This window comes from Sminthopsis crassicaudata, chromosome 4 (assembly GCF_048593235.1).
Source record: "Sminthopsis crassicaudata isolate SCR6 chromosome 4, ASM4859323v1, whole genome shotgun sequence".
Lineage (NCBI taxonomy): Eukaryota > Metazoa > Chordata > Mammalia > Dasyuromorphia > Dasyuridae > Sminthopsis > Sminthopsis crassicaudata.
The window spans coordinates 307,390,164-307,416,439 of NC_133620.1; the positions used below are offsets into that span (position 1 = coordinate 307,390,164).

Below are 26,276 nucleotides of genomic sequence, written 5' to 3' on the forward strand. Positions count from 1 at the left end.
GTTGTTTGGGGCATGCCGAGTTTGAGATGAAGAACCATACAAATGGAAAATATCCTATTGTTAAGACACGTGGAGCTTAAAAGGGATTTATGTTAAGAGATTCTGGAGTCATTTGCAGAGAGGTGGTAGTTAAAATTGGAAGAGAAAGATATTGACAATGGACATAGTATTGAGAGAAAAACCAAGGACAGATTTATGGGAAACATCCACATTAAGAAGCTGGGGGGGGTGGCAGTAGAGAAGGGGGTTAGTGTTTGGAACACTGATCCTGCTGTCAGAAGGACATGAGTTCAAATCCAGCCTCAAACACTTAATAGTTCTTAGCTTCCTAGGAAGAAAGGGGGAAAGGAAAGCAATGAAAGTGGGATAAAAGGAGGGAGAAGTAGGGAGGGAGGAAGGAAAGGAAAGAGGAAAGAAAAGAGGAAAGAAAGGAAGGAGTAAGAAAGGAATAAAGGGAAGGAAAGCATGACTTTCTAGTTTCCTACTACCTAAAGTAGAAAAGACAGGGTGAAACAATTAGGGATATTTCAAAATATTATACAAGTATAGAGATATTTTCACCTAGGGAAATCAGAGGTGGTTTCATAAAAGGGAGCAGCTTGAATCTATGGCTCTGTGACTTGAGAATGATTATTGGATAGGAAGCCCTAAGTAGAAGTGAAATACAGTAGGACATCCCAGGAAAAGGGAACAGCATGAAAAAGGGTCTTGGGATCATAGATTTAATGATAAAGAACAAAGAAAAGTAGAACTAGGAGTCAGTGTCAAAGAAATGAACAAGTTTCTTTTTTCTTTTGAAAACTCCTTTATTACCAGTCAATAATGGGTAAGAACTTTCGTAGATTTGTAGGTAAGGGAGAATACCATTTTCTTATCTTAGTTTAAAACAAAAAAACCACAAAACAATAAAAGTCAAAGCTGTTAATTATAATGAAGTATGCTGTATTCTAATGATTATTTATAAACACACACACCATTTATTCTGCTAGTCTACAGTGAAATGAACAAGTTTCAACAATTATAATTTTTATTTTGGGCTTCTCTGTAAGTTACATTTCACTCATTTCTATCCTTTTTTCTCCCCTTAAAATCAGGGTATAAGGAGTACCATTATAAGGGAAGACTGCTGGTAGACATTTGTCTATCAAAGAGCAATGAGTTCAAAGGATGAAGTCTTTCTCTCTGAGAACTTAGATTTCAAGAGACTACTGTCTGCTCCAGTCTGAGCCCCCTGCACTTGGAGACTCTTGGGAAAGGGTCAAGAATCCCATTATCAAAAACATAACTTCTGACAATACACCTGAGGTACATTTCAAATTTTTTTTCTCTAGGAGAAAATAATTCAGAAGTATTGTGTTCTTATGTCTAGAGACTGTATGTGTAATTCTTATATTAAGAAATCTGGGAATTTAAAACCATCTTAATGTTTATTGGATTTACCTGCATAATAAACTCTTCTTTTCTTACACTTTTTTATTTTGGTTTAATTTGAATTTTGTTATCCTTTGTTTTAGTTTTCAGGATGGAAATCCAATGGCTATTCAGGGACCTGATGCTATTACTGGTTATTATGGGAGCTTTAACTTGCTCATTTTTGACTGGGCTGATCTGCCATTCCTTAAAACAGTCTAGTGATCTGCCACTCAGAGTATTCCTATACCAAACTTAGAGAGAGAATCCAATTGGCTTAGCACAGTATTATTTCAGAACTTAAGAGCTCAAATGACTTAGTAGACTTAGCTTTCCTAATAGGTGGCGTATGGTAGGAGTTTAATAAAGGTTTAACTGAGTAATCACATCCGCCTTGAACTTTCCAAATGAGTTTTAACAAAAATTTGTCAAGCAGCTACTATCTCTTAACATTGTGGTAGGTAGTACAAATGGAGAACAAAAAAGACATGATTTATAACCACAAGGAATTTATATTCTGATAGAGACAAAGCACTTGCACAAGAAATAGTAAAATAAAATGAATGCAAGGTACAATATATGTGGCAGATGACATGGTAAGAATTATCAGCCTATCTGGATAAAAATGTAGCTGAAGTATTTTTAAATTCTCACCTCAAAACAATAACATACTCAAAGTTATAAAGCAATATGTTATAATACTAGTTGGAATCTAGATGCTAACACTTCTTATTTCCTTTATCCCATGAAAGACTCAATGAATATATATTGTGGTTTAGTCATTTCAGGAATGTTTGACTCTGTGACCCCCACTTGTAGTTTTCTTGGTGAAGAAAGTGGAGTTGTTTTCCATTTGCTTCTCCAGTTCTTTTTTACAGATGAGAAAATCAAAATAGAGTTAAATTACTTGCCCAATATCATACAGCTAGTAAGTATTTGAGGCCAGATTTGAACTCAGGAAGATGAGTCTTTCTGTATTGATTATATCATTTAACTCCCCCAAGAAATATTTAGAAAGTTATTTATGAAAGGGTTAGAGAAGATAACCTTCAATTTAAGAAAATTTTTATAATTAAGTATTATCCTTTCAAATTCCCTTGGTCCAGAAAAAGAAGTGCCACTTTACTTTTCTCAGAGGGTTGAAGAGGCCTGGAAGAGGATTAAAAAGGAAGAAAGAAGGGAAAGGAATGAAAGAGGGATAAAAAGAGGAAGAGATAGGGAGAGAGGAAGAAAGGGAAGGGGGAAGGAAGGAACAAAGGGAGGGAGGAAGGAAAACAAGTCTTTTACTGATACCCAGAAGCCCAAGTTTTCAAAACCAGCTTCGGTCACTAGAAAAAATCTAATTAGGGGAAAATAAGCAAAGCTGAGTTAGCTACACTCTACCATAACACCAGCAAAAAGCTCCTGAATGCTTCTTTTAACATTTTGCTCTGACTTTATCAAAACAAGATTATAGCTTCAGGACTTGCAAACTTTAGAGATCATTTATTCTAGCCTCTTTAGTTTAACAGATAAGAAAAATGAGACTAGAGAGGTTTAAAGTGAGTAGTCTAATATTATATGGGCAGTAAACAATCTGGTGGAAATTCAAAGCTAGGAATTCTAAACTGAAATGATGTTAAATGATACTTCCTCTGTGGTTAATATTCTTTAAAAAAAAATACAAAACATTCAAAAGTCCTCCACTGGGAGCCAAAGGTATAATTTAAACCCATTCATACCAGTAGATGTGAAAATACAACATTATGATGCCTCTATTGTTTACAACAATCAGGAGGACTATTTATTATTTATTGCAGAATAAAAGATACCAGTGTTGGGCATAATGCATCACACACATTAAGTGCATTTTAATTGTATATTAAATTGAATCAATATCAGATTATTTAGATTTGAAGTCCGATTCTAACACTCACCTGTCACATCATCATTTGTAAAATGGGATTAATAATATTTGCACTACCTTATAAGTGAGACAATTAAATTTATTCTATATCATTTTTATTGATGCTATTTACAATTAATTGATGTTGTCCTTTAACTGCCTAAGTCATAATTCTTTATCTCTGGACTTAACTCAGGAATTCAGCTGGCCTGAAATCTAGTTATCACTAGATTAATCACTGTTCTATTTTTGCTTCAAGGAAATTTGCTATACTGGAGGAATGTAGGTAGACATTTGGGAGTCTAGTCTGGTATCTTTATATCCTCATTCTAACTCTCATAGATGTCTGGTTTGCTCTCCAAACAAGACTGTCCATTATCTCTGATGTTGCAAGTGAACTCAAAGAATGAACATTTCTTAGGCACAGAAGGTAAGGAAGAGGGTTACTATTAGTCACTCATTCACAATTTACAATCAATCATAATTGTTTTCCATGCTTCATCTCTGTAACTAATTATACTGACCACCATTCATGATGCTAAACTCTTGAAAGCAATTGCAACTTGTTTCCTATCTTAGAAGTTCCATTTTTTGTTCCATATTCCCTCAAAACTATAGAAGGGAGGAGTCTTTGACTTAACTGAGGTAGCCATTGACCTAATTTACAGGGTTCATGATCCTGCTCATAAACTATTATCTTGCTTGGAGAGATTGTGCTTCAGTCTACCTTTTTAGAATTTTACTTATGACAGAGCTGTTGGGAGGAAAATGTTTGTAAACCCATAAAGAATCTACAAGATAGATGAGTTATTATAACTATTAATGTGGGCCAAGTGCTATCAAATAGCATTGTTATTATATAATTAGCTCATATTATAGCTTCTATTCATTCTCCTTTAAACTGTTTCTTAATTCAGAGACACACAGGGTTGGAGAAAAGTACCTCAATCTCAAACATAGATTAGCTCTGAACTGATTAGATTAGTTTAACTCTGAATAGATTACCTGAATTCCAATCTCACTCTCCATCCACCAAATAGGTCCATTCTTTTTTTTTCCCTCTCTTTCAAATCCGGGGACTGATACTATATCTCTGCCCTTAGGCACCCAGCAGACTTGTCTCTTTCAAAGCTGAAAAACTCCCAGCCTAGTAAGACCTGGGACCCACTACTCTCAACTTCCAAACAGCTGTTGGTTTTCCTTTAACTATCTAACCTGAGACTCTCAGCTCTTTTCTCAGATATTTCTACCTCCTGAAAAGACACTCAGAGTGGAGGTGCCCTTTTAATACAAATCTCTCCCAGACTTAGACCTTAGGTGCTATAATAACTGTCCAAGGAAATCCCAGTCTTTGTCTTGAGTTCAAGCAGGAGGAACACTGGAGGAACTATGTCAGCGAACACCACAGGGACCCAACATCCTGTTCCCTGATAGGAATTTGGGGTTTCCCCTTTTATCCCAGGAGAGTCCGAACACTTCAGGGGCTGGTAAGCTCGGTAGGCAGTGCTGATACTTTGCACTCCCTCTAGCCCCTTTTACCCCTTCCCCAAAAGAGTGGGGATAGTAGGAGGGAAGGCTCAGGATCTCCTAGCATTTTCTCCTACTTCTCTTTGATAGTTAGATGGACCATCAGCATTCTTACAGGCAGCCCACAAAAGGGACCTGATATATTTCCTGCTAAAGGCCCCATTCCTGCCATCTCAACCCTAGATGATACCCCAGTTTTAATCTGCCCCCCTAATCTGTTTTCTCTAGGCTTCAAACTTTGGATTCTCAACTGCCCTTCAACCTGGAGAACATGGGACGACTGACTGGGAACAACTGACCGGGACAAACTAATGGTTTGCATGAGTTCACATGTATAAGAGTTATTGTACTTTCTGGTTTTTTTTTTTAATTGTTAGGGTAGAGAATGGAGGGAGAGAATTTGGATTAAAAACAAAAAGAACATTGAATTTGTATGAGAATATTAAATATATGACAATAAATTGGGATATGAGACTTTAACTATGAAGAAGTTTTGAAAAGTTTTCTTGCAAGAACTGTTTGCTGGTATAAAGTCTAACAAATTAAGCATTGAGTTTATATGGGAATGAAGCTTCTTCTTACCAAGAGTTATTACCACAGTTATTCAATTCTTATTCTGCATTTAATTCTCTATCATGTAGAATGTATTTTCTCTATTATGTAGAATAATATTTGGACTAGATGATACAAAAGTGGTTAATAGATAATTAATACCCAAGACAAATAGGAAGTAAGAAAATGCCCTTGATGTATTACAGTCACTACACCAGATGAACTATATCCTAAGATATTTAAAACAGCAGATGTGACTGTTATACTATTGGCAGTGAAGTATAAAAAATCAGGCAGAATGGAAGAGGTACCACAAAACTAAAGAAGGGGAAATATCCTGATTTTCAAAAAAAGTAAAGAGAATGTAACCTATACATCAGTGAATCTGACTTTTTATTAAGAATAGGCCACATTACTAAATTGTAAATGAACATTTAGAAAAGGAAGTAGTGATTACAAAGAGTCAACATGTCTTCATTAAAACAAACCATGATTATATCAATAGAGGCAGAAAAAGCTTTTTACAAATTTCAATAATCATTTATGCTAAAAATCCTACAAAGAACATGCAGAGGATTTAAAATGTGATTTTAAAACTATCTGAAACCTAAAATGCATTTTATATGCAATGACAAATACTATAAGTTTTTCTAAAAAATACAGAAGGAAGGATATCTTCTTTTCTTTTTGCTATTTGACAGAATTCCAGAAATGCTAGTAGTAATAATACAAGAGAAAAAAATTAAAGAAATAAACACAGGCAAAGGTAAGATTTAACTATCCTTATTTTTTGATGCCATAGGGAATCAGCAAAGAAAAGACAATGGACTCCTTCAGTTAAGGTGCAGGTTACAATATAAACCTACAAAAACAAATGGTATTTCCATATTATAATAATAAAAACTAGGAAGTAATAACATAAAGGCCATTTAACTACAAAATATCATGAAGTCACTCTATCAAAGCAATATAATATCTCTAAAGATAAAAGTGTAAAATGCTACTTAAAGAAATATAGAACTCAAATTAATTAGAAGGACACTGACATACTCAAGATAATGCTATAGTAGTAATTTGTGGACTCAGTGTTTATAGTAAATCAGCCTAGCAACGGGATACTTTATAGAGCTAGATTAATAATAATAATAAAATCATTTAGAGGATCTAGAACATTAAGGGAAATGAAGAAATACATTTGGAATAAGGGAAGAATAGCACTTGCAAACATCAATTTGTATCAAAGGAGAATTCATCAAAAGTATTTTGTATTGTTAAGAAAACTAGATCACTGAAACAGACTATACATGGAAGAATCAGAAATAATTGAACTTAATAACCTAGTGTTCATAAAACTTGAAAACATAAATTACCTAGGAAAGAAATAGGAAAATCCTATTTGATAATAATTACTGGAAAAACTGGAAGTAGCAGCAGAAATTGGGTTTACACCAATAAAATACATCATATACCACAAAAAGGTAAAAATACTTATGTGACTTGAATATGAAAGATCTACTTTTAAAAAAATCAAAAGAGAAGTAAATCATGTATCTTTCTTAACATTCAAATTGCAAACATTTGAAACTTTTTCACAAATAAAGTAAATGTAACCAGGATAAGAAGGGAAGCAGTTAACTGAGAAAATATTTTGGGTATGGATATAATAACCAAAACATATATGGAATTAATGCAAATATATGACCGAGAGCCACTCTCCAATATATTGGAGGTCCAAAGATATGAAAAAGAGCAAAACAGCAAATTAACAATTTCTAATGTTAAGAGAAAAGCAAATCAAAATAACCCTGAGGTCCCTTTTTCTTATACCCAGAAAAATGACAAAGATGATAAAAGATAAGAATAGTCACTGATGAAGATTAGAGGATATGGAAAACCTTAGGGTTTTTTTGTTTGTTTTTTGTGAAATTGGATATACTTTTTAAGCATTCTGGAAAGCAATTAGGAATCATGTGAAAAAAAAGTTACTAATATGTTTACACCTTTGCTACTGTAAAGTCTTATATTGATCAAGGTCAATAATAAAAAGAAAAGCCCCATATATACCAAAATACCTATAGGAGCACCTTTTATGGTAACAAAATAGATACATGAATATTTCTAAGTTATAATAATGATGAATGTGATAGATACTGAGAAGCATGGCAAGACTTATGAGAACTGATGAAAAGTGAAAGAAAACCAGGAAAACAATCATAATGACTACAAATATATAAAATGGAAAGAAAACAACTGAAAATGATAAAAGTTGGTCCCAAAGAAGAGATATGAGAAACACAAGATAGGGACCACCTATATGGCTCTTATATATAATATCAGAATTTTTCAATGTCATATTGGCTAAACTTTTCTTCTCTTTAAAATAAAGTCTTTATTATAAGGTATGGCTTTCTGGGAGGGAATGGTTAAAATCAATTCAATATAAAAACAAAGGATATCAACAAAAGTTTATTTTTTAAAAACTCAATTATAAAAGACTGAACTTATTTTCTTTTTGGGAAAGGGGAAACAGTCACTAGTCTAGAGCAGAGAAATACTGTACAACAGGAAAACATCTGATTCTCAATATTCTTTGGGACAAGATGGAGAAAAGAGAGCTAGATCAGGGCTTTTAAAATTTTTTTGTATTATAGATCACTGTGGCAGTGTGGTGAAGTCTATTTTTTTGAATGTATAAATAAAATATATAGGATTACAAAAGAAACCAATTATGCTGAAATAATTAACTTAAAAGATGCCCCGTTAAGAATTGACTTAAAGAAGTCTCTGATGGTGAGACCCAGCAATCTGATTTTGGTTCTATGTTGTTTAATATGTGTATCAGTGACTTGAAGAAAGTGTGCTGGATTTTTAGTAAGAAGACTCAAGGTCTGCTCAAAGAGTACTTTTGTTAGTTACTGTGTGATTTAGAACTTTAACATCTCTGAGTCGATTTTTTCCTTTATAAATGACCTCTAATTTCTCTTCTAGATTTAATCAGATTAACAGATAAAACAAAGATGGTATGCATTGCTAAAACATCAATGGAAGAATTAGGATCCTAACAAATTTTGATAGATTCTATATTTGGCCAATTCTAATGAGACGGAGTAAATGTAAAGTCTTACACTTGTGTTCAAAAATCTCTTTCACAAGTATAAGATGGGGAAGGCATCGCTAATTCATATTAAAAAATATGGAAGATATGACAAATTTCAAGTTCAACAAGACAATGTAATAAAAGTTAACATACACTTAGGCTAAATTTAAAAAGACATAAGAGTCCAGAGAGTAGGTGATCCTACTGTCTTAGTTATATCACATCTGACATATTGTGATCAGTCATGGGCAGCATTTTTTAGGAAAGACATTGATAAGCTAGAGTGTCAAGAGGAGAACAACCAAGATGAAAATCATTTCATGAGGGTCATTTGAAGGAACTAGGGGTTTAGCCCTGAGAAGATATATTTCTCTAAGTATTTGAAGTTTTTTCATGGAAAAGGGGAAAAAGACTTGTTCTATTTGGTCTTCAAGTATAGGCATGAGTTGAAGTTACAAAGAAGTGGATATTAGCTTTAGTGAAATGGAAAATTTTCTGATAATCAAGAACTATGCAAAAGTGGATTCAGGAGGTAGTCGGTTAAAATCTTTAATCAAAATCTGGATGACCATTTTTACAGGTATTTTACAAAAGAGATTCTTGTTCAAGTATGTGGTCTCTGAGTTCCTTTGAATTCTGATTCTATAATTATAGATACTCTGAGGTGGCATTTCAAAATACTTTTAACGCTAGTATTTATTAAACTAGTTACATTGATAAAGACTTTTGTCTATTGTGGTTTCTTTGATGTTTAATAAGGTAAAAATTCTGATTAAAAGCTCTTCCACACTCATTACACTAAGGTTTTTCCCCTGCATGGATTCTCTGATGTTCCACAAAACTTGTGGTTCCAGTAAAATTTTTCTCACATGCCACACATTTATATAGTTCTTGTCCTTCAATATTTCCCCATTGTGTTTCTACCTCCTTACCTTCATAGGCTTCCCTATGCTCAGGACTATGAAAAAATCTATTACCAATGTGGATTCTCTGATGTCTGAGAAGATGTGAACTCCGCCTGAAAGCTTTTCCACACTTACTACATTGATATGGTTTCTCCCCGGTATGGATTCGGTGATGCTCAAGAAGGCTGCAGCTCTGACTGAAAGTTTTCCCACAGTTATCACATTCATAGGGTTTCTCCCCTGTGTGGATTCTCTGATGTTTAATTAAATCTGAGCTGTGACTGAAGGCTTTTCCACATTCTTCACACTCATAAGGTTTTTCTCCAGTGTGGATTCTCTGGTGTATAACAAGGGCTGAACTCCCAATGAAGGCTTTCCCACATGCAACACATTCATAAGGTTTTTCTCCAGTGTGAATTCTTCTGTGCTTACTCAAACCTGAACTTTGAGCAAAACACTTCCCACATTCACCACATTTATACTGTCTTCTTCCAGTAGAGTTTCTCTGCTTTTTTTCTAACCTGTTTTCTTGTTCACCAGACTCTCCACCCTCTAGACCCTTGGGAACTTCTCCACTAAGGTGGCAAAATGGGTGAAATTCTTCAAGAAGTTCTTCTTTTTGAATCGATTTTGTGATATCCATACTTAGTTCACCATCTGAAACAATAAATAATGTCATTAAATGTTAATGTGATATGCCAAAGGCAATGTCCTTTAGTGGCAAGAATCTTGATCTTAAATTCAGTTTGCATAACATCTTTGCCACTTGATTTCTGTTTTCCCCTTCCTAAGCCTCAAGCTCCTTCACATGTAAAATGAGGATAATAAAATGCATACTATTCAATCCTTATACCTCAGAGCCTTGTGACAAAGTTGTTTTGTAAGTCTAAGCTATGGTCGGGAGATGTAAAATAAATATGACCTACTTTAATAAAAAAAAAAAAATCTGTGGGAAATTGAAGAATAAAGAATACACACTTATCTTTCTATATCATTCCATCTTGAGGCTGATGATGTGAAAATTAGAATACTAAATAAGAAACTTAGGTATGGGACAGAGCCAAGATGGCAGAGAGGACACATACATCTATCTAAGTTTTTCCTTGCCCTCAGACTACTTCTTTCATGAAACAGCCTCAGAATTAATGCTTGATTGAAAAATACCATAAATATTGGGAGTACAATACATTACCAACAGAAGATATCCTCAAAACTCACCAAAAAAGATCTGGTTTTGCTCATGGACAGGGACAATTAGACTAGGGGCAGACCTAGGCAGGCAGTTAATTAGCTGCACAAGGCAGCTAATGCTGAACAGACTGGAGGAGGGCGTAGTATAGCCTCAGCCAGCGGAAATTTTGCAGGGAGAACACTACCACGGTGTGAGCTACTTTGCCCTGGCAGCAAGCCAGTAGATCAACAGAGAAACAATAAACACAGGGGGTAAAGACTACAAGCCCAAAAGCTAGAGTCTCTCGGGACCTGGTGACACTTACCTAGCACCCAGAGTGACCCAGCATGCTCTCAGAGCACAACTGCTGTGCAGACACAGTGCAATCAATGCTATCTCACTGCTGCTTCACTGCTACTTCCTGTTGTCTGTAGAGGAAGCTTGATAATACCATACTGCCCCAAAAGTAGACTACACTTGCTTTTTTTGTTGTTGTTTTGTTTTCTTTGTTTCTTTTTTGTCAAAATGAGTAAAAAGTGAAAGTGAGCTCTAACTATAGATAGCTTCTGTACTGACAGAGAGCATATTTCAAACCCTGAGGAGAGTAAAAACAGATTGTCTTTAAATGAAACCCCAAAGGAGAATATGATTTGGTCCCCATCACACAAGGCTCTCATAAAAGAAATTAAAAAGGCTCTTACAAGAGAGCTAGAAGAAAAATGGGGAAAGGAAAGGGAAGCTTGCCAAGAAAGTCTGGATAAGTCATCCTACTCATTAAAAGATACAGTGGATAAAGAAATCAACTCCCTGAAAAACAGAATTAGTGAATTGGAAAAAGAAAATAGCTCTCTAAAAAATAAAATTGGCAAAATGAAAAAAAATTCCACAGAACAAAACTCATTTAAAAACTCAATTGGACAATTACAAAAAGAAATTTAAAAAGTAAATGAAGAAAATAATTCATTAAAAATCAGACTGGAACAAATGGAAATGAATGACTCGAGGAGACAAGAAGAATCAGTCGAGCAAAACATAAAAAATGAAAAAATTGAAAAAAAAAGTTAAATTTCTGTAAGGGCCCTTTAAATGGGCGGACACAGTGCATCGGGATTGAGGCCCAGAAATAATTTCTGTGGATATTAGGACTGCCCTTGGGCGGGATCCTGGCCATATTGAGATAGCTTCGTAATGGGTGACTCTCTCGCTGATTGGCTGTGTGTGTGACCTCACAGGCCCTATATAAGCCCACTGCAGGCAGCAACTGCCCTCTTTAACCTCCTGCTGTTCACCCTGGCTCACCAGCCTGGGTGGCCAAGCCAAGATGGGTAGCCGAAAGAGGTAAGGGTTTTGGTAGTGAACACATGGGTCTTCTGACCAGGTGTTCACTAGGGAACCAACAAGTCAGGGCATCAGTTAAGGCATTATGTGAGTAGGTATAATAAAGGCTTTTAAGATTACACGTGGTTGTTCTTGAGTGCGCTACCGGTTATTAAGCTATAGATTCAAGAGATTGTGGCCAGAGACCTTTGAAGGCCTCAGAGGAGGCGAGCCGGGTAGAGCTCACACTGCAGAGGACAGTGGTCAAAGGTACTCTGGTGGGTCTAGGACAGACTAGTAATTGTAACTGCCAAGAGAGCACGTTACAAATGGCGCTCAACGTGGACGCATCAGGAATTATCAGGTTTTGAAAATATTTAATATTCAGAATTAAGATTCTGAAAGATCCGGTAGAAACGCCACTTAAGAGGGAAAACAGAGAAGCAATATGGACCCAGGTAACTCTGGGATCAGACTCAAGGACACAGCTGAACATAATGCTTATATCAAGAGGTTAAAGAGCCAGATGGAAGATCTTTTAACAAAGATCACCACTGAAGAACAGCAGGAAGCTTGTAATCAAGCTCCCAGAAGGCTATCCCCACACCCATTAAATATAGCTCGGAGAGGGAGCAACCAAGAGCTAATGCGTATGTATGACAGTATAGAGTACAAAATGCCACAGCAAGAGTTGCTGGAATTGCAGGTTAAACTACAGATTGAGATAGAGAAAGAAGAAAAAGCTAGGTTACTACAGATAGAACAGGAAGAGTTCAAACCAGTGGCTGAAACTAAGGAAGGAAATAAAGGAACCACATGGACTTCAGTTGTAGAAATTCTTCTTAGCGTTTTGTTGGTTTACCTCCTGCATTGTTGTTTTAAGGAATCTATTGATTACTATTCCATTGAGAAGTTTAGTTCTTTTTATGTGCAAAGCTCAGGTTGGATTTTAAATCAGCTTTTGGGGAATTTTCCAATTCTTCTTCCCTCTGCCTCACCTTCTTGGGCCAAGGGAGAAGGGGGAGGAGGAAAAGGAAGGGTGATAATACCATCAGCACTGCCCATTAATCCATTCAAAACTCCTGTGTCTTCATTTCAAAGGACAGGAGTAGGCTTTATGCCCCAAGGCAAAAAGGAATTGTGGGGTATTGAGTATAATCAGAAAAGTTTTAAAAATACAGTTCAGTTAATTTCTAAGAAACCTTACAGGGATAAGACCTTGCAGTTAGAGAGAGTGGAGTTTTATACTTGTAAAACTGCTAGGATCGTCTTTGGAGAGTTGAAACTCCTCTTTTCTTACCTCGTGGATTTTCCACTTCCACAGGTGAGCTTGATTTCCCAACCCCCTACGGGTACTTATAAAACAGTGTTTATGTTTAGAATGGGTTGGAAAATTGCTGTTTTAATCACTAGAATAAATAGACAGTGTGTGATCTTTGACCCAGGAGGAAAAGTAATACCAGATTTATTGATTCACACTCCTGGAGTACAATTCGGTATCAGAAACTCAAACTTTGATTTTTAGGCAAAAGAATTCAGGGATATAGCCGAGTGTTCTTTTTTCATAAAGTCATTACTGCACAGACTATCCCCAAGATCTTCTCTTCTAAACAAGAGAAGGGAATTTTGGGATATGTGATTGCTTACAATTTTTAAATTTTGATTTTACATTTTAAAACATTTTTGATTTTACATCTTCAAATTATTTTGATTTTACATTTTAAAGTTATTTTGGTTTTATCTTTTTAATCTATTTCGGTTTTACACTTTTAAATTATTTTGGTTTTACATTTTTAAATTCTTTGCATTTTACCTTAGCAATGCACTTCGGGCATACACAGAAAGTGCAGCTAAGTGACAGACTGACTTTTGTCTGACTTGTTAATCTTTTTGACAACAACTTTGTTTCCACTGTGATGTGGAAAGGCCTGGATGGCATTTGGAAAGGCCCAAATTGGGCCCCGGGGACATTCCTTCCTAGGTGCAGATCCAGCAGCAGAGTTCATCCCCACCAGAGACATTTGTAACCTGGGGATCCAAGAGAAGGACCAGACAACAGCCCAGAGGGACCAGCCAGATGTCAGCAGCCCTTCAGACGCTGATGGCAGCAATGTCCCTCCTGACCGTGACAGCAGACACAGTTCCAGTGTTGCAGCTGAAATGGACTGTTTTGGGTGATACGCAATATAAAGACTGTAAATGGACAATGGGCCTGCTTGCTTCTCCCGTGGCTACTTGCCATATGGTGGCCTGGGAAGAGGCTTTGCCCTATGCTTTCTATTGAAGGACTATGCTTTTAAATTAGTGGGTGAAAAACCAACACACCCACCTGCCATTGTTATTGAGACAATGTTACTGGACATGACTGCTTATGTGCACCTGTGAAACTAGAATTGTTCTAGAATTGTGAAAAGTGCAATAGAGAATTGTGATAAGCTAGAATTGCTCTAGGATTGTGAAAAGTGCAATAGAGAATTGTGATAAACTAGAATTGTTCTAGGATTGTGAAAAGTGCAATAGAGAATTGTGATAAGCTAGAATTGTTCTAGAATTGTGAAAAGTGCAATTGAGAATTGTGATAAACTAGAATTGTTCTAGGATTGTGACAAGTGCAATTGAGAATTGTGATAAGCTAGAATTGTTCTAGGAGTGTGAAAAGTGCAACAGAAAATTGTAAGAAACTAGAATTGGTCTAGAACTGTGATAAATGTAACTAGAATTGTGACAACCTACCTACTGATATTTGTTAACTAGAATTGTGATGTTTTACCTTGTTGACTTCCCACCTCAGTGTTGACATCCTACCTCATTGGCATCCAATCTCTTTGGCTTATTATCTCGAGTATGACTTTGATGAATGGGTTGAACACTTGGGCCACTGTTGAGCCTGATTCTCATTGTCATACTTCTGTTTACTAATCTGCTGCTTTGTTCCTCCTTGGGCATAACACTGTCATCTCATGGATCAAGTGAACTATAGCTGGTGCTAAAAGTTTAGCTTGGTGAGATGTGCGGTTCCCGCAAAACAAGAGAAAGGGAATTGTAAGGGCCCTTTAAATGGGCGGACACAGTGCATCGGGATTGAGGCCCAGAAATAATTTCTGTGGATATTAGGACTGCCCTTGGGCGGGATCCTGGCCATATTGAGATAGCTTCGTAATGGGTGACTCTCTCGCTGATTGGCTGTGTGTGTGACCTCACAGGCCCTATATAAGCCCACTGCAGGCAGCAACTGCCCTCTTTAACCTCCTGCTGTTCACCCTGGCTCACCAGCCTGGGTGGCCAAGCCAAGATGGGTAGCCGAAAGAGGTAAGGGTTTTGGTAGTGAACACATGGGTCTTCTGACCAGGTGTTCACTAGGGAACCAACAAGTCAGGGCATCAGTTAAGGCATTATGTGAGTAGGTATAATAAAGGCTTTTAAGATTACACGTGGTTGTTCTTGAGTGCGCTACCGGTTATTAAGCTATAGATTCAAGAGATTGTGGCCAGAGACCTTTGAAGGCCTCAGAGGAGGCGAGCCGGGTAGAGCTCACACTGCAGAGGACAGTGGTCAAAGGTACTCTGGTGGGTCTAGGACAGACTAGTAATTGTAACTGCCAAGAGAGCACGTTACAAATTTCTACTTGTGAAAACAACAGACCTGGAAAATAGACCTAGGAGAGATAATCTGAGTATTATTGGACTTTCTGAAAATTATGATGAAAAAAAAAGGGCCTAGACACTAATTTTCAGGAAATCCTCAAAGAGAACTGTCCAGATGTTATAAAAACAGGGTAAAATAGGCAATAAGAGAATTCATTGATCACCTACTGAAAGAGATCCCAAAATCAAAACTCCAAGAAATATCGTGGCTAAATTCCAGAATTATCAGACCAAGAGAAAAATACTATATGCAGCTAGAAAAAAATAATTCAAATACCGAGGAGCCACAATAAGGATTACTCAGGATCTACCAGCATCCACATTAAAGGACCGAAGGGCTTGGAATCTGATATTCTGAAAGGCTAAGAAACTTAGTATGCAGCCAAGAATAACTTATTCAGTTAAAATGAGCATTTTTTTCCAGGGAAAAAGATGGACATTCAATAAAAAATTCCACCTATTTCTGATGAAAAAAACGGAACTAAACAAAAAGTTTGACCTCCAAATGTAGGACTCAAGAGAAACATAAAAAGGTAAAAAGAAAGCTTGGGAACTATACTTCTGTTATGACAATACATAAAGAATACACGTATAACTTGGTTTTACTGTTATAATATAAAAAAGAAGCTAGAGGTAGAAAGGAAATTGTACAGAAAAAGAATAAAGTGGGGTTACTACATCTCATGAAGAGGCAAAAGAAATCTAATATATCTGAGGGAAAGAAGGGAGGGGAATGAATATAGTGTGTATCTTACTTTCATCAGAATTGGCTTAAAGAGAAAAATGACACAGACATTATTTTCACCCAAGAAAATGACAATAATGAGACAATGACATACCAAAATGTGTGCAGCCAAAGTGGTAATAAAGGGAAATTTTATATCTCTAGAGGCCTACTTGCATAAAATAGAGAAGAGAAGGTCAATGAATTGGGCTTACAACTTACAGAAGCTCGAAAAAGAGCAAATTAAAACACCCCAAACATTAAACTTGAAATTCTAAATTTAAAAGAAGAGATTAATAAGATTGAAAGTAAAAAAAAAAAAAAAACTATTGAATTAATGAAAAACTAAAAACTGGTTCTATAAAAAACCAACAAATATAGATAAACCCTTGGTAACTTTGATTAGAAAAAGGAAAGAGGAAAATCAAATGATTTATGAATGAAATGGGGGAACTTTCCACTGATGAAGAGGAAATTAGAGCAACAAATAGGAGTTACTTTGCCCAACTTTATGGATACATTTATTTGATAACTTGAATGAAATGGATAATTTCATTGGGTATTTACCTTTAAAAATATAGCTTGCCCAGATTAACAGAGGAAAAAGTAAATTGATTAAATAGTCCCAGAAATAGAACAAGCTATTAAGTCCCTAAGAAAAAATCTACAGGACCAGATGGATTTACATGTGAATTCTACAAAACATTTAAAAAACAATTAACTCCAATATTATATAAACTATTTGAAAAAATAGGGATTGAAGGAGTCCTACCAAATTCCTTTTATGACACAGACATGGTACTGATACCTAAACCAAGTAGGTTGAAAACAGAGAAAGAAAATTATAGACCAATTTCCCTAATGAATATTGATGCAAAAATCTTAAATAAAATATTAGCAAAAAATTACAGAAAATCATCTCCAGGATAATACACCATGACCAAGGAGGATTTATACCAAAATGCAGGGCTGGTTCAATATTGGGAAAACTATTAGCATAATTGAATATATCAATAACTAAATTAACAAAAAACCATATGATCATCTCAATAGATGCAAAAAAAAAAAGCACTTGATAAAGTCCAACATCCATTCCTAATAAAAACACTTGAGAGGATAGAAATAAACAGACTTTTCCTTAAAATAATCAGTAGCATCTATTTAAAACCATCAGTAAGCATCATATGTAATAGGGATAAACTGGAACCATTCCCAATAAGATCAGGAGTGAAACAAGCTTACCCACTATCACCATTACTTTCAATTTTCTATTAGAAATGCTAGCTTTGGCAATAAGAGTTGAGAAAGAGATTAGAGAAATTAAGAGTAGGTAATGAGGAAACCAAATTTTCACTCTTTGCAGATGATATGATGGTATACTTAGAGAACCCCAGAGATTCTACTAAAAAGCTATTAGAAATAATCCACAACTTTAGCAAACTTTCAGGATACAAAATAAACCTATATAAATTATCAGTATTCTTATATATCACTAACAAAGTCCAACAGTTATAGAGAAATTCCATTTAAAGTAACTGCCAATAGTATAAAATATTTGGGAATCTATCTGCCAAGGGAAAAACAGAAACTATATGAGCAAAACTACAAAACACTTTCCACACAAATAAAGTCAGATCTAACCAATTGGAAAAATATTAAGTGCACTTAGATAGGTTGAACGAATATAATAAAGATGACAATACTACCTAAACTTGTTAGGATTACTAGGTGAGAACTCAGGTTGTCTGGACAGTGACAAGGTGAGAATTCAGGTTGTCTGGACAATTACAAGGTGAGAACTCAGGTTGACTTGATAGAAGGAGCAAGCTCATTGGCTGAAGTGGTTCTTCCCAGAAGCCCTTGCATTATCCCACGCCCATTCTCTGGGAGGATAAAAGAGACAACAGTGGGCCTGGAAAGTCAGTCTGCCTGGAGAAGGATAAGAGCTGGAGGAGATTCAGAGCCAGGATTCAAGGAGAAGACTCTGCACTACATCTGGCTTGACGCTGCTCTCTGTAGGAAGGGAAGTCACTTCTCTGGACAAGAGTTAACAGCAACTGCCTGGAGACAACGGTTTGTTACAGGAAGAAGAATCTGTCTGAGAGATTTGAGTAGACACAGCAGATCTCTTCCCAGAGAGCGATCCGGCAGCTTCTGGAGACAACAGCACACTACATAAACTAATCTATTTATTTAGTGTTATACCAATCAGACTCCCAAAAAACTATTTTAATGACCTAGAAAAAAAAAATTTATCTGGAAGGACAAAAGATCAAGACTTTCAAGGGAACCAATGGAAAAAAAAAAATCAAATGAAGGTGGTCTAGGTATCCCTGATCTAAAACTATATTATAAAGCAGCAGTCACCAAAACCATTTGGTATTGGCTAAGAAATAGACTGCTTGATCAGAGGAATAGGTTAGGTTCACAGGACAAAATAGCGAATAACTTTAATAATCTAGTGTTTGACAAACCCAAAGACCCCAGCTTTGGGGATAAGAATTCACTGTTTGAGAAAAACTGCTGGGAAAATTGGAAATTAGTATGGCAGAAACTAGGCATTGACACACACTTAATACCATACACCAAGATAAGATCAAAATGGATTCATGATCTAGACATAAAGAATGAGATTATAAATAAATTAGAAGGACATAGGATAGTTTACCTCTCAGACCTGTGGAGGACAAAGGAATTTGCAACCAAAGAAGAACTAGGGATCATTATTGATCACAAAATAGAAAATTTTGATTATATAAAATTGAAAAGCTTTTGTACAAACAAAACTAATGCAGACAAGATTAGAAGGGAAACAATAAACTGGGAAAACATTTTTACAGCTAACGGTTCTGATAAAGGTTTCATCTCCAAAATATATAGAGAATTGACTCTAATTTATAAGAAATCAAGCCATTCTCAAATTAATAAATGGTCAAAGGATATGAACAGACAATTTTCAGATAAAGAAATTTAAACTATTTCTAGCTATATGAAAAGATTCTCCAAGTCATTATTAATCAGAGAAATGCAAATTAAGAATATCACTACACATCCCTCAGATTGGCTAGGATGACAGGAAAAGATAATACTGAATGTTGGAGGGAATGTGGGAAAACTGGATTACTGATACATTGTTGGTGGAATTGTGAATACATCCAGCCATTCTGGAGAGCAATTTGGAACTATGTTCAAAAAATTATCAAACTGTGCATATCCCTTGATCCAGCAGTGTTACTACTAGGCTTATATCCCAAAAAGATCTTAAAGAAGGGAAAGGGATTTGTATGTGCAAAAATGTTTGTGGCAGCCTTCTTTGTAGTGGCTAGAAACTGAGTGGCTTCCCATCAACTGGACAATGGATGGATAAACTATAGTATATGAATGTTATAGAATATTATTTTTCTATAAGAAATGACCAGCAGGAGGATTTCAGAAAGGCCTGGAGAGATTTACATAACTGATGGAAAGTCAAATGATCAGGACCAGGAGATCTTAATATACTTCAACAACAATACTACATGATGATCAATTCTTATGGACCTGGCTCTCTTCAACAATGACATAAACCAAATCAGTTCCATTTGTTCAATAATTAATAGAACCAGTTACACCCAGGAAAAGAACGCTGGGAAATGAGTATGAACTATTACATAGCATTTCCAATCCCTGTTTTTGCCCACTTGCATTTTTTGATTTCCTTCTCAGGTTAATTTAACCTTATTTCAAAGTCCAATTTTTCTTGTGCAGCAAAATAACTGTATGGATATGTATATGTATATTGTATTTAACATATACTTTAAAATATTTAGCATGTATTGATATACCTATCATCTGGGGGAGGAAGTAGGGGGTAAGAAGGGGAAAAGTTGGAACAGAAGGTTTTACAAGGGTCAATGCTGAAAAATTACCCATGCATATATCTTGCAAATAAAAAGCTATTACAATAATTAAAAAGAAAAAAGAAAAAGAAAAAGAACCACAATGATGGAATTCACCCACATAAGAAGATTTGTAAAAGTTATTATTAACATAAGGAACCTGTCAGTTTCTATAAAAATGAAACAGTGGCAAAAAATTTCTGGACCAGATTCAGAAGACTTGGATTCTAATTATAGCTCTGCCACTAAATGAGTATGAGTAAAACATTTAACCTTTATGCATTTAGTTTAAATTATTTTTAAGATTTTTTAATAGCTCTAAAATTTTATGCTTTAAATTGTCTCAAAGTCCTTCTGTGGCAGTTAGATTCATAATTTATTTGATAAAAGGTCCCATTGCTTCTAATAATGATGCAAGGCAATTAATAAAGTTTAAATAAAGACTAATTCTTCATAAGTTATTACCCAAGGAAATCATGTCCCCATAATTCTCCTGACTGTTACTTCTGTAGAGGTTCATTTCAGATGGCTCCAGATGCCTCCATTCATCTGAGGTTAGAGACAAAACTTTATCCTCCATCTTCAGCAACCCCTGAAACATAAGGAAATCCTCAATCAGTTTCTATTGTTTCATTGCTGAGATCTATTGAGAATGCTATAAAGGAAAAAAGAACTTAGAAATAATGGTCTAAGTATTTTATCAAAAAGCAGTATTTAGAAGGGAAGGGAGTATGACATAATCACATCACAAACCGTAAATATCTAGAGCAAGCATTTTTATCGAGATAATATATTGCAGATGACTTAGAAAAACAAAGTACTGCATTCATAAAAACTAGAGATATCAAGTAGGACAAAGAAAACTAGATTAAAAAAAAAAAACCAGAAACAGATCTAAGTAAAGAATTTAACAGAAAAAAATGTCATAGAATTAGTAACAGTCCAGGGAAGATACTTAATCTTTTGATTAAGTATACAGATAAGGGTAGAGATATGGACAAAAGGGAAAATAACCTCTTCTGCAATGCAGAATTTAAAGAATATATAAAAGATAAATATCAACTGAATATTTAAAAAAACTAGTATTGTTCAATCATTTTCAATCAATTCTGACTTTTCATGAGCCTATTTGGAGTTTTCTTGGGGTAGTTTGCCATTTTCTTTTCCAGATCATTTTAACTGAAAACTGAGATAAAACAGGGTTCAATGACTTGCCCAGGGTTCACACAAGCTACTAAGTATCTGAGGCCACACTTGAATTTGGAAAGATATCTCTTTCTGACTCCTGGCTTTCTATGACCTAGTAGCCTAAGGCTAGTTTAGATATAAATTAAAAGAAAAAAAAAAAAAACCTATGTAGGCAGCAGCATTTGGTTTAAAGTTTAAGAAAGATGATTACGAAATTTGGTCATCTATAGATTAAATATGAATGGGTCTTATATCAGGGTCAAAGAAGTTTATTGAACAGATTCTAGAATAAAGGGAGAAGACAAGCTCATATCAGGCAATAGCTATGGGGGCTCTGTGAAGACATGTGGGATTATAGCTCACCTGAAGCCTTGGAGTAGGAAGCACAACTGCTGTTTCTAGGTCTTTATAGCTCTCTTTGGGGAAGCAGGCAGGAACTTGGAGGGCTATGAAAAAAAGGAGTCTTGATTGAGAACAGGTCTGCCATGTGGCCTCCTTTCATTTTGGAAAGAGGAATCTTTATATATATTAAATATCTACATCCATATGGTATGTTCAAATTGTAGAATATATCCCCAAAAGTCCGACTTTTATTCTTGTCATTCTTAAGGCCTAAAACAAATACATATAATTTAATTTACTTTATTCACATTATATCCCTTGTGTATGGTGCTTTCTAGAAGTGGTCTTAAGAAGAGTGTGGAAGGAAATCGGAGAAAAAAAAAGGAAGATGCTTCCAAGAAGCTGCCACATAATCACAGACATGCAGTAGCAAATAATAATGATTACTTGCAATAATAAGATCACACCATCAATGCCTTAGAAAAGAAATATCCTAGAATGTTCATTTCTCAAGAAGTCTCTTCACCTATGGGAGGAGGAAAGAGTGTTTCTACTACTACATGGAAAAGACATCCAGTGATTTCTACACTGAGCATAAGAGGAGAATTAGATTAAATTCATGGTAGTTAAATTGCACACTTAGAACTAAAAGAAAATCTGACTGTTTTTAGTACTATTATTGAGACTTATAAAAGAATACTTTTTAAAAATATTACTACAATCTCAGCAGTACATCTCTGAAAGATACTCAGAGTAATTGACAATGAGTTTAAAAAGTTGTATTTGTAATTGTTGTCTCTATTACTCTTCATAAGAATATCTCAATCAAAAGGGGACTTCTTTTCAGTTTTTGAAGATCTCAGAGGATCCTAACACTCACCTCTTTCTTGGAAGGAGTGGAGTTCTTGAGATTCACATTTAAGTTTGGTCTCTAGAGGCTGGAGCTGTATACTCCACTGGGATTCCTGGGCTGAGCTCAGAGTCGTCATTTTATTCCAGAGCCCTTCCTTTGCCTGTATACTGGCTGGGACCTGGAGGCAAGCAATTAGGTACATTTTTGCTTCTGAGAGAATCACTGTGAGACCTAGAAATAACACCTAAGAAAAAAACAGCACTGGCATAAAATGAAACAGGAGGAGAGAGCCTCAAGTACACAATTAATTATAACTTTAATACAAAAATAAATAAAACAAGTTTTTCTCAATCATTAAAGTAATATCCAAGCCTTTCAGGCTTGGAGATTACCCCTTTAACTGACTTATTCTCCCAGAAGGTTAATATAACTAGATTAGTATAAACCAGTATAGTAATTCTTCCTTTTACTGCTGTCCTGATTCATCAAACTCTTTTTCCAAATCTTCCAACAGGCGCACTGCCTCCTCTCCAGTCTCTGGTTGATGGTTCAGGACCCAAGACTGGAGCTCCTCAGGTAGGATACTCAGGAATTGTTCCAGCACTAGCATTTCCAGGATCTGTTCTTTTGTACAACTTTCTGGCCTCAGCCATAGACAGCAAAGCTCTCTGAGCTGACTCAGGGCCTCCCGGGGCCCAGGAGTATCTTGGTAGCAAAAATTCCTGAATCGATGCCTAGACATCTCCCAGTTAGAGGAATTGCTTCTGTGCAGATTAGGTTTCCGCACATAGCTGTGTTCCTCCTCTTCTTCCATCTTCACTACCAGAAGTCCTAACTGTTTTTTAGGAGTTTGATTGTCCAAGGCTGTAGCACCCTGTGATCCTGTTGCCATTCTGAATTGGAATAGTTCATTAGGGGACTCACTCCAGCTGGGATTTTTGATTTTTCAGGAAATTCCTGAAGGATGAGAAATTATTATAGAGTCATGAAAAAGTCAGCTAAAAGCTACTTTATATACATGTTCTTAGAGGGTAGATCAGCAATAAGGAATCCCTGAAAGTTGCATTACAGTTGAAAAGGACAACAAGGAATATGATACAGACTGGAGGAGGAATCATTGAACGATGGCACCTTTGTTATGGTTATGTTGATAAGAAAAAAAGCATAGTAAAGCTGGAAACTGAGAAAGGCTGTTGTAATGTACCAGTTGTATATGTGATGTCTGGTATGAATCTAAAAGTTGTTTTTAATAGATGTTAAGTTTGGAATAAGGATAGAGGAGAAAGTCAACAAATAGGAATTATGAACCAGAAAGCAGGAGCAGCATAACTTTATATGCTTAAGGCCAGGAATAAATCAAAAGAAGAGTTTTTGAAAAGAGCTGCCTTCAGCATCAATAAAAGGTAGACTTTGAAATGTATATAACTAAACTAGACACACTGCTTTAGGAAGTTCTAATATTTTATATACGCCCTAAATTATGAGTAGTAATTTAAATCTTTTTCCCTAGTACAAGATGAATAAACATATGCCAGTAAGAACTTTTTATGAAGAGTTTAGAACCAAAAGGCGATATGACAAAAGGCTCTATATCTCATTGACCAGTTTCTATTTATAACGCAACCCCAGGAAAACGATTGAAGAAAAATACGGGAGAAACATTTGTCCAGAGCAAGAGAAAAGCTAACAGAAACGTTAACGGGAAAACAGTTCTCGTTTCTCAGGCTACAAGGCTCTGAGGCCCCACGAAGTGGCTCCTGCCGACACAAAAAGTGCACCTGCTTCGGGACGCAGGGCCCCAGCCAAGCCCCACAAGTTTCCTTCGGCTCCTCCACTGATGCGGGAAGATAGATTCCTTTCAACCAGGTCTCCATCCACCAAGTTCGGAGTCACCACCCCACGGAAAGTGTCCTGGGGCCGAAGCTGAGCCCAAGGCGTAGGAGGCGCCGCTGCAACAAGGCACTGGAGCTCGAAGGAGGAGGGGGTGACCCCTCCCATCAAGCGCCTCCGTGTGACGACAGAATTCCTTCCTATCCCCAGAGTCTGCGGTTTTTCTTTCCTCTTCCCTCTAGAGATCTCTGTTAGGTCCTCCAGCGAATCTCCACGCATTGCCTGGGGCTGGTTGTGACTAAGGGAAGCGACCCAGTGCTAGCCCGGAATTCCCCGAGTGTATCTCCCTCCTCACCCCACTCACCTAAGGAGCCTCAGGTAGATCCTAACAGCCGTGAAAGATGAAGGAAGAAAGAAGACTGCTGGAAGTACTCGCGGGCAAGAACCGAGAAACCCCCAAGCGGAACTCCCGGAGCGGGCTCAGCGGAGCTGAAGCGAGGGAACCACAGGCACTTCCGGGCCACGCTAGCACCCGGGTCTTGGTGATTTTCTCTCATTCTTGACCTCAGAATTAACCCGTGAGGACTTACTGCCTGACAGTGCCTCGGTGGCACTCTATAATGTATAATCTGGAAAAATGTCCCTGATTGAGTAGTGTGTCCCCTTTGCTAAAGAGAGCCAATTGTTAAATTTTCAATGTGAGAATTTTGACCTATTATTTGAATGGGCAAACACTTAGGACTTGATTTATTGTTATGGAGAGTGTTCCGGATGTAAAAAATTATGGAGAGAAATGTATTAATAATGCAGGTTTAAATGAAAACATTGCCCTCCCTGCGTTTTTTCCCCTAGAGGTTGTTAAACATTTCTACTAGAATATCCCATCATAAAGTGGTAGATTATGAGATGGGAATTTTAGATACCTTATTCTTAAAATGACAAAAACTGAGGGGGAAGATAGGGTTTTTTTTTATTGAGGACTCAGTTCCAGTCATGCAAATTCCCAGTAACTAGCTAAAACAATAAATAGATCATCTGTCCACTGGTGTTCCAAAGGATGATGAAATGAAGCAGATTTACTACAGTACTTGAGGGCATGGACAGATAATTTTTTTGCTCCTTATAGTTTTTGGAACCTCCTTTGGAATTAGAGGACTTTTCAAATCCTACCTCTGATATTTTTACTATTTGTATATCTGTGGAAGAGTTACAATACTTTTATGCCTCAGTTGCCTCAAATACAAAATAGGGAGTTGGACTAGACGTCTCTGAGCTCTCTTCTCATCCTTTGTTCCTCTGATTTTTAGATAATCTGTATAATGGCTTGATGAAGTGAGTTCTGTAGGATACCAAGCTAAGAAGAAGAAATAACTGTAACATGGCAGGAGAAAATGTTATGGCCAGAGTTCTTAGTAAGGGTGAGGATAGAACTACCTGAAATTTAGGATTATCCAGTGATAATGTGGCTGGGTGGTCATGGAGAGTAGCAGGAATGGAACAGAGCAGAGAAAAGCAAAGAAGGAAGTTTCGATTAAAGGGAGATAGTAAAGAATCTAGTAAATTTATAAAATGAAAAGGAAGATAGAGGGTTTGTTTAGTTATTTTCATCTGTGTCTAATTCTAAATGAATTTTTGAGGGGTTTTCTTAGCAAAGATATTGGATTGGTTTGCCATTCCCTTGTCCAACTCATCTTACAAATGAAGAAACTGAGGAGGAAAACAGTTGAGTAATTTGTCCAGGCTCACACAGCTAGTAAATATCTGAGGCCAGATTAAAGTCTTCCTGATTCCAGGTGCAACGACCTTCCACTCCTCAAGCTGCCCCCAGGATAGGGTAATAATGTCCAGATTGGTGGGAAAAAAAAGACTAGGGTAAATAGGAATATGATAACGAAAGGCTTTGGAGACTAAGAAAGGTAAATGGAAAAATCAGAAAGAAATGAGATTATAAGT

General features: G+C 36.3%; 1 protein-coding gene and 1 long non-coding RNA gene across 2 annotated transcripts; one reads left to right on the forward strand and one right to left on the reverse strand.

The window, feature by feature from the left end:
• Positions 1-1,232: 1,232 nt before the first annotated feature.
• Positions 1,233-5,196, forward strand: LOC141541032 (uncharacterized). The gene is made up of 3 exons (XR_012481633.1): positions 1,233-1,305; positions 3,638-3,725; positions 5,051-5,196. It is a non-coding gene; the product is annotated as an uncharacterized LOC141541032 (long non-coding RNA).
• A 3,956-nt stretch (positions 5,197-9,152) lies between these two features.
• On the reverse strand, positions 9,153-24,839 carry LOC141541015 (zinc finger protein with KRAB and SCAN domains 4-like). The gene is made up of 6 exons (XM_074265057.1): positions 24,688-24,839; positions 22,963-23,450; positions 22,521-22,671; positions 21,662-21,744; positions 20,576-20,702; positions 9,153-10,033 (listed from the first exon to the last, which is right to left on the reverse strand). Exons 2-6 carry the CDS (start codon positions 23,383-23,385, stop codon positions 9,270-9,272), a joined length of 1,548 nt encoding a protein of 515 aa, XP_074121158.1. The 5' UTR covers positions 23,386-23,450; positions 24,688-24,839; the 3' UTR covers positions 9,153-9,269.
• Positions 24,840-26,276: the final 1,437 nt, after the last annotated feature.

Bases quoted from the DNA above. Each gene is read 5' to 3' on its own strand.
- LOC141541015 (XM_074265057.1), bottom strand. From the start codon at position 23,385: ATGGCAACAGGATCACAGGGTGCTACAGCCTTGGACAATCAAACTCCT. The intron at 22,672-22,962 runs TAAAAGGAAGAA...GCTTGCCTCCAG, and splicing joins TTGATGAATCAGGACAGCAG to GTCCCAGCCAGTATACAGGC. The intron at 20,703-21,661 runs GTGAGCTATAAT...CTTATGTTTCAG, and splicing joins TTCCTACTCCAAGGCTTCAG to GGGTTGCTGAAGATGGAGGA.